Genomic DNA, 12,058 nt, shown 5'->3' on the forward strand with positions numbered 1-12,058 from the left:
CCTGAAAAGATACTGTACAATGTAAGCTGCTACTTTTGAAAATATATGGGGCAGGTTCTTTGAGGTTCTACCTTCAATATCTCCTCTGGGTTGATTTAGTTTTAGTTTTATTTATATTGTTATTTTCATGTATTTATCCGAGTTGTTGTTGTCAAGAGGTGTTGTGTACAATACAGAGTAATGAGAGCTGTGTAGTTTTCCTTTCTGGGGTTGGGGTGGGTTTGTTTTTACTGTTTTTTGTCTTTTCCTTTTTGAGTTTGTCTTGTCTTGTTTATAAAAAAATCATCATTCTGTAATTCATTGTTGTAAATGATATCTGCATTATCAATAAATAAATCTTAAAAAAAGAAAAAAAAAGTCCGGAAGTACAAAATTGGCATCAAAATGTATACTTAACCCATTTAGACCTGAGGCCGATTCTAAAAACCTAGCCTAAGGTTTTCTGTAAACCTTCAAATTCTTATTAAAATAAATAAATAAAAATGATTATGTTGATATATGAGACACAGTGGTGTATGAGACACAGAGGGCGCATCCGGCATGAATATCAACGTATAGGTTACACCAGGTCTAAATGGAAAAGTAAAAGTACTCATTATGCAGAATGAACCAATGTTCAAGTTTTCAAATAAAAAACTTGAACTTAAAATTTTGAAAATATGTAAGCTCACAATGTGACACATTGTGAGCTTGTAGATCTGCTATTTTCAAATGACCGAAATGGCTGAAGTAGTTAATGTATGTATGTTTTGTAATGATCAAAAAGTAACTAGTGGCTAAAGTTTTAAAATAAATGTACTGGAAGTAAGTAGCCTATTGGAAATTGGAAATACTCAAGTAAAGTACAAATACCTAAAAAATGTACTTACTGTATAGTAAATGTACGTTATACTTTCCACCACTGGTAGCACAGACGTATTGATGACCCCTGATGACCCCTGCAGGGCCCAGGTTGTTAAAGCGCTCCACACACACGGGGGATCTTGTAAAAAAATCCACCCTGAACCCCCAGACTGTCCCGCTAGGAGGCCGACCGGGCGTTGACCCCCAGGGAGGGAGCGGTTGTTGGAAAAGTGTGCGTTTCGCCGCGGCAGGCGGCGGCGGCGGCCATGGCCATGTGGTGCTTATTATGCACGCACCACTTGACATGTGTAGCCCGTAAAAAGAGAAGGCAGGGAGTTGTACGTGCTTACAGCTGATGAATGGCATGGCACCTTTTATCACCGTTGGACGGGGCCTCGTATATACGTAGACTAGACCATTTTGGGCGGGAACCCCTTTTGGTGTTTTAAACATTATGTTATAATTTAAGCTATTGAAAAATAGCAGATCTACAAGCTCATAGCGCGCCACCGAGTGGCGCGCTATGAACTTGTAGGTCTGCTATTTTTGAAAAATCGTTAAAATGTGCCTCAAATCTTTCCGAAAATTGTCATGATTTCATGATTTTCGACGTCAGAACTGAATGGGCTAGACGTAGATCTGGGGCTGCTACCTACGTACACCAGTATACCAGCTGATTCTCTCTGTCTGACTGTCTGTCTAGGGGACGTGCAGAGAGGGTTAGAGAGAGAGGCAGGGGCTGACATCCCGTAAGAGGGCACGTTTGGACAAAAATAGCAGATCTACAAGCGTTGAGGAGCTTGTAGATCAGCTATTTTCGGGGCGCAAACCCAGCAGTCTTTATTTACTGGAGATGCGGGGTGTGTATACGACGTCATGGATTTCTAAACAAATTATAGTTAAAAAAAATGAATTCTCCTGAATGCTGCCTTCCAGTATGGCATGGAAAGGAGAGGAGGGGCATTTTGCATTTCTTTCACCATAGTAAATGCTGCATTCGTGGTCTAGAGAGGGCAGTTGTTTTACAACGGGGTAAAAGGGCAGGGGCCGAAGCCCCCTTTGGTGTCTATGTGTGCACGTGCCTGGTCTGTCTGTCTGTGAGGGGCTGACTGTAGGAAGAAGAGCGTAACTCCCCTGATAATTTACAGTCGTGGAATCACACCTGGACACAGCAGGTTTTATTTTTTATTGTGACCCCTTTGTCCCCTCTGGCTTTTGACCGGCGAAGAAAGGGGACTATGGACCCCTCCTCAAACCTGCTGGATTTTAGTTTTTTAGTCTTTTCTCTCTTTCCCTTCTCTCTCTCTCTCTCTCTCTCCTTTCCACGTATTTCTGAATGCCTGATTGTCACTTATAGTTCATGTGTGTGTGTGTGTGTGTGTTTGTTTGTTTTTTTGCCAGGATTTGTCTCTTCACATAAACCATTATGCAAACAAAACAGAACCCAGCATATGCTCACACATTAACTCGCCCACATACAGCAAACAGGAACACACACACACACACACACACACACACACACACACACACACACACACACACACACACACACACACACACACACACACACAGCGTGCCGTATAAAACAGGATGGAATAAACCATTTTGTGATTCTTTTATCCCATAAATGCTTCAGCAGCTTCAAACACACATACGTTGGCAACACCTAAGAAGAGAACCAGGAACTGGTGTCTGGCTGCTGACAGTCAGGCTATTTAAAGGCTAGCCGTGTGACAAAGAGGCATTTTTCATGCAAGGATTTGCATGTGTTGCGTGTGTGTTGCGTGTGTGTGTGTGTGTGTGTGTGTGTGTGTGTGTGTGTGTGTGTGTGTGTGTGCGCGTGACACAAGCATTGTAGAATTTCAGAAACCACCTTAGTGAGCACCAGTTTTCTCTGGTCAGCATCAAGTCAAGGGCGTATTGACTATTGAATTGGGGTTAAGTCCTTGAGACATACTAGCGTCATGTCCAGGCGGGTATACTTGTACTGCATCAAGCTGCCTCACACTACAGAAACAGGAGACATACTAGCGTCATGTCCAGGGGGGTATATTTGTACTGCATCAAGCTGCCTCACACTACAGAAACAGGAGACAGGCTCCTGAGTCCTGACACTGTGGCCCCCGAACTGTTGGTTCCCAAGGCCCTTACTTAGACTGCATAAAATCTAAGATATTGACATACACAATGGTGATGTCATTATGGCGAGCTATTAAAGGGAACGGTGCTTTGTGCTTTGTTGTCAAAAAGGTTGTAAGAAATAATGCAAATAAATGGTGCATTCATATAGTGCCTTTATCCAACAAAGGCGCTTAACATTACAATGTGCATTAGGCCTACATTCACCGATTCACACACCAATGGTGGAGGAAACCATGCAAGGCACCAACCTGCTGATCATCGGGAGCAATTATAGTCTTGCATTTTTCAACAGGCGTCCATAGCCAGAAGCTATAGTTATTTGGGGGTCCTTGACATGGAAGGTTTTGGGAAGCCCTGTATTAGCACTCTCCACTTCTACTACTCTGTTAGAGAGAGGGAAAGGTGGGTATAGGCTACCTTGAAATGGCAGGCACCCACCTGCCATTTCAAATTAAATTTCACCTGTTGCCCCCTTCACGAATGAAAATGTACCCAAAAATATAGTTAACTAGAACTGCACTCTGTCGAGTGCATACTTGCTTGTTGCACACTAGTAGGCCATAAATGGCTGTAAACTGTGGAATCTCAGTATCTCTGTGAAGGAACGTTTGAAATGTCTAATTATTAGGTGTAACTATTTGCTACCTATCTACTTTATGCATGTAAACACCTAGTATTATTAAGTATGGTTCAAGTTTCTATCTATATAAGAAATACACTTTTATCAATTTAGAAATATTCTAGATCCCTTTTTAGTTTTTCAAAGAAAAACAAATCATTGATATGTGATGAAAAAAAGGTATATAAACTGAATTAAAATATGTTATACAGTATAATTATTTTATTATTTATTGTAAATTGTCAATTGTTTTAAATGTATTTCATCTTGGACTATAGTGATATTAATACTAAATCTATATACATATACTATATAGAGTATGTAGTTGTAAGTTGATTAGCGGTATACTGTGGTTACTTTGCGCCAAAAACCGTGCCAGCCAATGCAAATAAAACAGCAGATTTGTGCCTGGTTTGCTGGGACCAGATTACATAAATGACCATATTTCTTACGTCATCATTGAGAGCTAGTCATACATATACACACCATGTACTCTGGTCCCAGCAAATCAGGCACAATTTGCTATTTTATTTTACTGATTATGTATATAGTATACGTATGACTAGCTCTAAATGATGACGTAAGACATATGGTCATTTATGTAATCTGGTCCCAGCAAACCAGGCACAAATTTGCTGTTTATTCGCATACGCATCAAGTGGCGGGTCGGCTGGCACGGTGCACACAGACCGGGCGAAATTATTACTTGCGCGCTCTGCTTGCGCAAGTAATTATCAGTCAGGCTAGCTAAGAAAATGTCATATGCAGAGTACTAAAGAGTAGGCTATACCATTAGTGCGGTTGAGTGTGTGTTTGTTGGTGTACGTCCATTCACGCACACTGTTTTGGCGGTGTGTCGGTGCTAATGCCTTTGCACGCACGAGTGCGCGTTTAACCGCATTACCTCTCCACAAACCCTGCCGCAATTAACTCCCTTAAAAGCCTCTAATATCATCATAACACAGTGGTGTTATGCTTGGCTCACAATCATCGCGAGGTTCCAGCTGGGGTCACAATATTCCCTACTCTGCCTCGCAATTAACTCCAGTGCTGAGTGCCACCGCGTCACTTCTCTCCCGCAGCATTAATACACACTCACAGTTTCCGTGACAACTGTACTGTTTTGTCCAATGACTCAAGGGTTTTAAATTGTAAATTAAAGTAATGTATAATTGACTCACTGTACACGTTTATGCACATGCAGCAATACCAGAAACAGCAGCATGGTAGAACCTGCTTTTTTGTCTCCACTATAGGCCAAAGGCATGGGGGGAGAGTTTTGCACTCCGTCCGTCCGTATACACGTCTGTCCGTGTACAGCTAATCTCTGGCACCGCTGGTCCGGCCGATGCCAAACTGTGCACACACACTCCCTGTATGCCAACGACTAACCTCTGCCCCAAATTCTTCAGAACGGCCTGTTATAGCGCCGATTTTTTTATAACACATTTCTTTATATTTCTCGCACAGATTTTATCCCTACATCACGCACATCTATATACACTATCTTTATAGTCATGTGATCAACACAGATCTGTTTGATTTTTCTTATTCCATCCTGATTGGCTACGATTGACATTTAAAGTATGCACGACTGGCACATTTACAACAAAATGGCTCAAATCATGAACACAGCGTGCGCTTTACGTGAAATTACGCATGCACATTCCCACTTCGCCGAGGAAGAAATGCCACTTAAATGTTTTCACATCAGCCTTAATTATGGTGGCGCTATTGATCTGTGTACAACTTTGTATGTGCACTCCATAGAGGCCAAGGAAAAATCTTTGCCTTTTATAGTGCCACCATGAGACCCATTTCTTTACATTACTCATAGGCCTGGCCTACAGATTTCATCTACATGACGAAACTAAGCTATGACGACTAAAACTGTGACAATACACACAGACTTGGTGTCCATGTTGGGCATGTCGTTATATAGGCAAAACACAGAAAAAAAGAAAAAAATGAAAAACAGCTAAAAAAGCAGATTTGCACAACCTCACAGCAGATCACAATGAGACACGTTCACTGTGAGCTTGTGGAGGACTTGTTTTCGCTATACTTTCGCACACCGCTGTCATGCAGGAAATGATAAAATAGGGAATATATAATTTGTGACAGGATAAAAAAACATTAAAAGATGAAAAATGGAGGAACAAGGTTTCTGCCCGACAGCAACGATAATATGCATTTCTCTGTGTGTGTGAGAGGCTTTCACCCTGTAACCCAGAACTCCCTTAATCCTTTTTGGGTGGGAACCCCTTTTGGTGTTTAAAGCATTATGTTATACATTAGCTATTGAAATAACAGATCTACAAGCTCATAGCGCAGCACCGAGTGCCGCGCTATGAACTTGTAGGTCTGCTATTCTTTTTAATCGTGAAAATGTGCCTGAAATCTTTGAATATATATTGTTATAGAGCGAGTTTTTAACTCAAATCTTTGCTACTGGGAGGGTCCCTGGAACAACATTATTTTCAGATGGCGGGTCGGCGGCCAATGTCATATATTTGGGGGTCCTTGCCATGAATATGTTTGAGAAAGAATGACATAGAAACGTGTGTTTTTCAGAAAACTGTCAGGATTTAGAAGACATTTGTAGAATCGTCCTCAGGTCTAAAATGGGGTTAAAACACCAAAAGGCGTTATTCCCGTCCAGAATGGCTTAAACACAAATCCACAGTGTGTCGTACTCACTCACTAGACGGCAGAGAAAAGGTCATGGACGCCCCAACACTTCAAAGGAGCAGGTACTATCCATCAGTGGTTCTCAATCATCTCACATTTTACTTTCTTTCATAGCACCTTTTGTCATGTTAACGGTATGTAAATATGTAAATCTTTTTCCTCAAAGATACAGTACGTCACGAGGAAAACTGGAGAGAATATGTTTCCATTATAGGCCAGACTGAAAATAACGTTTATAGTTATTGGGCTATTCTGGGGGGAACATTCACCAAAAATAACAAATCAACAAGATTGCGCGTTGTGGCGTGTTGTGATAGATCTGGTATTTTTGGTGAATAGATGTGTAGATTGCAAAACAACTCACCAAGGAAAGTGCAACTCAAGTATTCACTAGTAAGAGACCACACCTCTACTTAATGAGGATATGGGATGAGGAGAGACCTGGGGTAGGGGCGAAGTCTCAGGAGCTGACGGCCATCGTTACGCTACTGTCTTTGTGGTTGTCTTTGCTCCATTGACTGCCCCGCCTGGCTTCCTAGAGAAATATAGAGACAGAAGGAGGAGGTTGGGGGTGGAGGACTGAGGAGGACGATGAATTTGAAAGCAATGAATAGCAGAAATAGCCGACTTACAAGCGTAGTAGTCACGACCCATGTTTGGCCTGTCGTGGAGCAGAACAAACAAGCCGGTCGAAGAAGGTGTATTTACAATTGCAGCAAAGATTGGCTGTGGTGAGTGGAGGCAGGTGTAGACAGTGGATACGGATGATTGTGACTGGGGAGTGGCTAATGAGTGAGGGCAAGTGTGGTAGATAGGCAGTGCCGGTTTTGACTTGACAGGCGCCTTATATTGATTCTACTGTACGTAGGGGCCTACCTCATGCACGCGTGCAAAGCTCTACACTTACATCTGACTCTGCCTGTACACTCAGCAGACTCTGAGCTGCTTTCATCTGATGCAGGCTATGCATATAGTTGTGATGGTACTGGCTGCAGTTGTGCAGATAAAGAAGCGATTGAGAACACGGAGCGGCCTGTGATAAAGCAGAGGGTGGTCTCTCTACTCCTGAACCTACGTCGAACACAACTACATTAGAGGAGGGTCTTACTGAAGTGATATTGATGAATTCCAAATATAACTGTTCTGAGGCACCCCTGGACTTGCGTCAAGGCACGCTAGTGTACCAACCTTGGCACCCACTTTGTGAAACCCTGCTATACATCAGACAACAGACAGACCTTTCCAGGCTAGAATTGAGGCCCTGAGGCGGTCGCTTGGAGGCATGGGAAGCCTTTTACAGCTGTTCCTTCCAGAGAGGAGAGAGAAAGCAGAGCAATGATACCACCCAGCCCCTAAAAAAAGCACTCTGCTCTTTCTCAGCAGAACACAAAGCGTCTGGCAGTACAGTAGGCTAAGTGACAAAATGAGCGTTAAATTGAGTTTATGAGCAGATCTTTCCATGCATGTATTTTTCTCCCTCGCTGAGTTTGTTCCACGGGGCCTGTGTTGCACGAACCAGCCTCCGTCCAAATGGAATGGCAGTGGATATATGCTCTCTAGAGTTGCATGTGCATGCATGTACGTGCACACACACAAACAAACACACACACACACACACACACACACACACACACACACACACACACACACCTTGACATTTTACTGAACCGTTCTAAATATAATGGAGCAATTTTTCTAATGGCGAGTTTATCTTCTAGTTAAGGGTTTGTGACAGAGGTCTCTGAAATACTGTAGCACGAGGCTGTTATTAGCTGGCGGATGGTATATAGGTTTTGGTGTTTTTGCGTGCTTATTGCCACGACTAAAAAGTGTTCCTACTGAGAAAGGTTTCCGTGCTTCATTGAACACACAGTTCATTACATTGGTGTCACATCCGTGCAATATATCACACCCTGGCTGCTTTCCCTCCTTTAGCAGGCCGACAGCAGCCAGATTGGGGCCGAGCTCCACTGACAGAACTGACGTGCAAGTCAGCGCAGTGTGCTGATCGCCACAAGCAAAACATAAATAATAAGAGACAGCTGTCTGTGAAGAAGTTGTGTGCTTCTATTCAACCGCCATATTTCATTACAGTACTCACTGTCTACTCCCGACTCTTCTGAGCAAGTGCGTTGCTGCGAGTGTGGAATGAGAATGATGCTCCCCTCCCATGGTATTAATTCAAAGGCACGCTGATTCAAATGCGAGAGAGCTGGGAAGAAGAGACAATATATGCATTGAGGACAGCCAGCAGCTGGTGGTTGAGTTGCCAGTCAGGCTGAGCTATGTGAGCCTCCCTGGAGCTGGAGTGGAGCGGAGTGGATGTCATGATTGTGAGAAAACATGTTGTCCAGCATGCACTCCGACACCGCTGGACCGGAGTGGAGAGGCGGAAAGTTGAACCGAGGTCACACACGCATGCACGCGCAAACGGATACATGCATGCATGCATGCACGCGTGCACACACACGCACGCACACGCACACACAGTCACACACTGATAGATAGAGAGAGAGTTCTGAAGATGATCTGTGAAAGAGAAAGAGGAGAGGAGGGATATTTAACATACCGGTAGTCGACTCTACAGTACATAATAATTTACATAATGAGTGTACTGTAGGAGAACAGTGCGTGTGTGTGCGCTCGCGGGTGTGTGTGTGTGTGTGTGTGTGTGTATGTGTGTGTGAGAGAGTGAATACAGGCCTTTTCTACACATGCACGCACACACACACACACACACACACACACACACACACAGCTAACACATTAAATGCACGACGACGCAGCATCCTTCTTGGTCGATCATGCGCGCCTTCTTTCCAAACACGCTCACCGATGATGAGTCTAAAAATACCGCGGGCCCCCGGAGAGACTGAGTGAGGATGTGAAGCAGTTTGTTGAAGTACGCACGTACGCACGCACGTGCTTGCACGCACACACACACACACACACACACACACACACACACACACTGACACGCACACACACACACACACTGACACGCACGCACGCACACAGCACACACACTCACAGACCACTTCCAAACACAACAGGCTGCATGTGGGGATGGAGGGAAGCACACACGCACGCAACATGGACGCGCACCGCACACACAAACATGCAGTCCTCCTCTCTCAGACATGCACCCATTAAACTCGCATCATGCAAAACACACACACGCACGCAGGCACACACACACACACACACACACACACACACACACAGTCACCGTGGCCTGGAGGGAGGGAGTGAGTGAGTGAATCGTGCACATGTGTAATACAGTACATCCAAGTAAAGAAATCCTTAATGTTAATTTAATTCTGACAGAGCAAAAAAAGTGGACAAGCAGTTCATTTTCCCCACTGTCTGTCTGTTTTAGCTCTCTGACACACACACACACACACACACACACACACACACACACACACACACACACACACACACACACACACACACAGGACCCAGCTGCTCTCTCCCTCTCTCTCTCTCTCTCTGTGTTTCTCATTACCAGCTAGAGGGCAGGAACCTTTTCAAATGGTTTACATTCTGGGAAATGGCACCTGCAGCTCTCCGGCAGCCACACTTCAATGGGGCTGTCCCGGGGCGGGGCGGCGGGGCCAGGACCCGTCCACAGCGGTGTTGGAAAAGGTACTCGGTGGTAGAGTGACCGGATGGCAACCGCAAGGTTCCCAGTTCGTTCCCGCGGGCTCCCCCGGAGTCAGTGTCGAAGTGTCCTTGAGCAATGCTCTGAACCCCCTAATTGCTCCCGATGTGCAGGTTGGTGCCTTGCATGGTTTCCTCCGGCATCTGTGTGTGAATGTAATGCACGATCTCTGTGAAGCACCATGGGCGCTATATAAATGAACCATTTACCATTTACTCGGTATACAGTACATTTACTTGAGTAAAAGTATCAAAATGTAGTTAAAGTAGCCTACCAAAAGTAGAAAGTACCCATTATGCAGTTTTTAAAATGTATTAAACATCTTTTGTAAATAGCCAATCCACAAGCTCTGAGAAGCTCCCAATGTAGATTAGGCATTTTCAAATTAAATGTATGCTGTTGTGGTTAATAATAATGTATGTTCTGTAATAATAATAACTAACAGTAAACAGTAACTAACTAAAGTTTCCATATTTGGATTTGAGACATAATGAAGCATAGGTATTGAAAATTTGGCCTACTCAAGTAAAGTACAGATACCTAAAAATTGTACTTAAGTACAGTACTTGAGTAAATGTAGCCTACTGTACATGCCTACTTACTTTACTGCGTAGCCTACTACCTGTAGACTACCGTACCGCCAACTCACCTCTGTACAGTCATTTTGTGTGGGGAAAAACAGATGTCAAGTGAACTTGAACACATGCTGCGTGTCTTGTACACAAATGAGAGAGACAGAGAGAGAGAGAGAGAGAGAGAGAGAGATAGAGATGTGGGCGGAGGGAGGTAGAGAGAGAGAGAGAGAGAGAGAGAGGGGGGGGGGTAGAGTCAGAGAAAGGGAGGGAGATGAGATGGGGAGAGACCTGAGAGCGAAGGGGGGGAGAGAGAGAGAGAGAAGGGAGGGCGGGAAAGTGAGGGAGAGAGAGAGGGGAGATAGAAGAAAAGGAGGGAGAGAGATTGGGGAGAGACGGAGAGAGAGCGAAGGGTGGGGGGGGCGGTCAGAACTCAGAATCATTTAGGAGGAGGGAATTCAGAAGCGTTATTGGTGCAGGAGAGAGAGAGAGAGAGAGAGAGAGAGAGAGGAGGTGTGGAACTGGAAGACTGATTCATCTGATGAAAGCTGTCTACCTTCACACAGGTTCTGCACATATCTGTCGGATATCACAGGCTCGTCATGTATTTCGGTATGTAAACGATATAGGCTGTGTGTCTGAGACTCGAGAGAACAGTACAGTAGAGGCATTAACACTTGTTGCTAATGTGTTGATATGCATGCTCTCTCTCTCTCTCTCTCTCTCTCTCTCTCTCTCTCTCTCTCATGCACCATGGCTCAGCTATGCATTCCTACTTACTTCCTAATCACTTGCAAAGCTTCGTTCTTAATTTTAGCAGCTCCGTCTGTCTTCTTATCTCCTAAAATGTGCTTCCTCGGTTAGACTTAACTTTGTTCCCCACGGCAGTACAGTACTGTATGTATCCTACTGTAGCCTAGTATTTGGGGGAGAATGAATGTGTCCTGTGAAAGGCATCCTCATATCGGATACAATCAATGTATTCAGGCGTGGAGCGACACGTCCATGTAAAGCTGCGATCCGGATTCCAATTAAAAACGTTGATTGAATTGAATTCTAACCAATGTAGGAGCATGCAGTGGCCAGTGGCCACCCACCTACTCTTCCACTAGAGCCCGGTATTGTTCCACTCCCCTCGGCTCCGAGTAGCCCTGCATCTCGGTGTTAAAATTGCAATTTTCTTTTTTTCCCCCAAAATGTTAAAAAATTATAATATTTTTAGTATTATTATTTCACATTATTATTATTTTGAAAGTATAGTACCCAATAAGAACATTTTAAACATACAATGAACTGAATGAAGGTCTACTAGCCTATATTCTTACAAATTTCTATAAATTGCCTTCAAAACCTCCATATCCCAGTAATTTTGGGGTATAAACAAGAGTTGAAAGATAACATTAAGTCTGATAATGAAGAACTACAGATGAAATTTAGCTTTGGCTAACTCTGTCCCATTTACATTGAGGTGAAAACTGACATGTTGATTCATTGAGCTTTGTCCCTGTCAAATAAATAAATATTTTA

General features: G+C 43.8%; 2 protein-coding genes across 3 annotated transcripts in view; one reads left to right on the forward strand and one right to left on the reverse strand.

Annotated features, from left to right (window-relative positions):
• kat2b (K(lysine) acetyltransferase 2B) overlaps positions 1-12,058 on the reverse strand; it is a 175,812-nt gene that overhangs the window by 48,878 nt on the left and 114,876 nt on the right. The window lies entirely within an intron of this gene.
• The window catches only part of LOC310873613 (zinc finger protein 385D-like), a 61,363-nt gene continuing 60,301 nt past the window's right edge, over positions 10,997-12,058 (forward strand). For both annotated transcript variants that reach the window (XM_083786134.1, XM_083786135.1), the window contains exon 1: positions 10,997-11,143. In XM_083786134.1, coding sequence (XP_083642260.1) covers positions 11,134-11,143 — 10 coding nt within the window. In that variant the 5' untranslated portion in view covers positions 10,997-11,133. The remainder of the gene's footprint in view (positions 11,144-12,058) is intronic.

This window comes from Protomyctophum parallelum (assembly GCF_964188405.1).
Source record: "Protomyctophum parallelum genome assembly, chromosome: 1".
Lineage (NCBI taxonomy): Eukaryota > Metazoa > Chordata > Actinopteri > Myctophiformes > Myctophidae > Protomyctophum > Protomyctophum parallelum.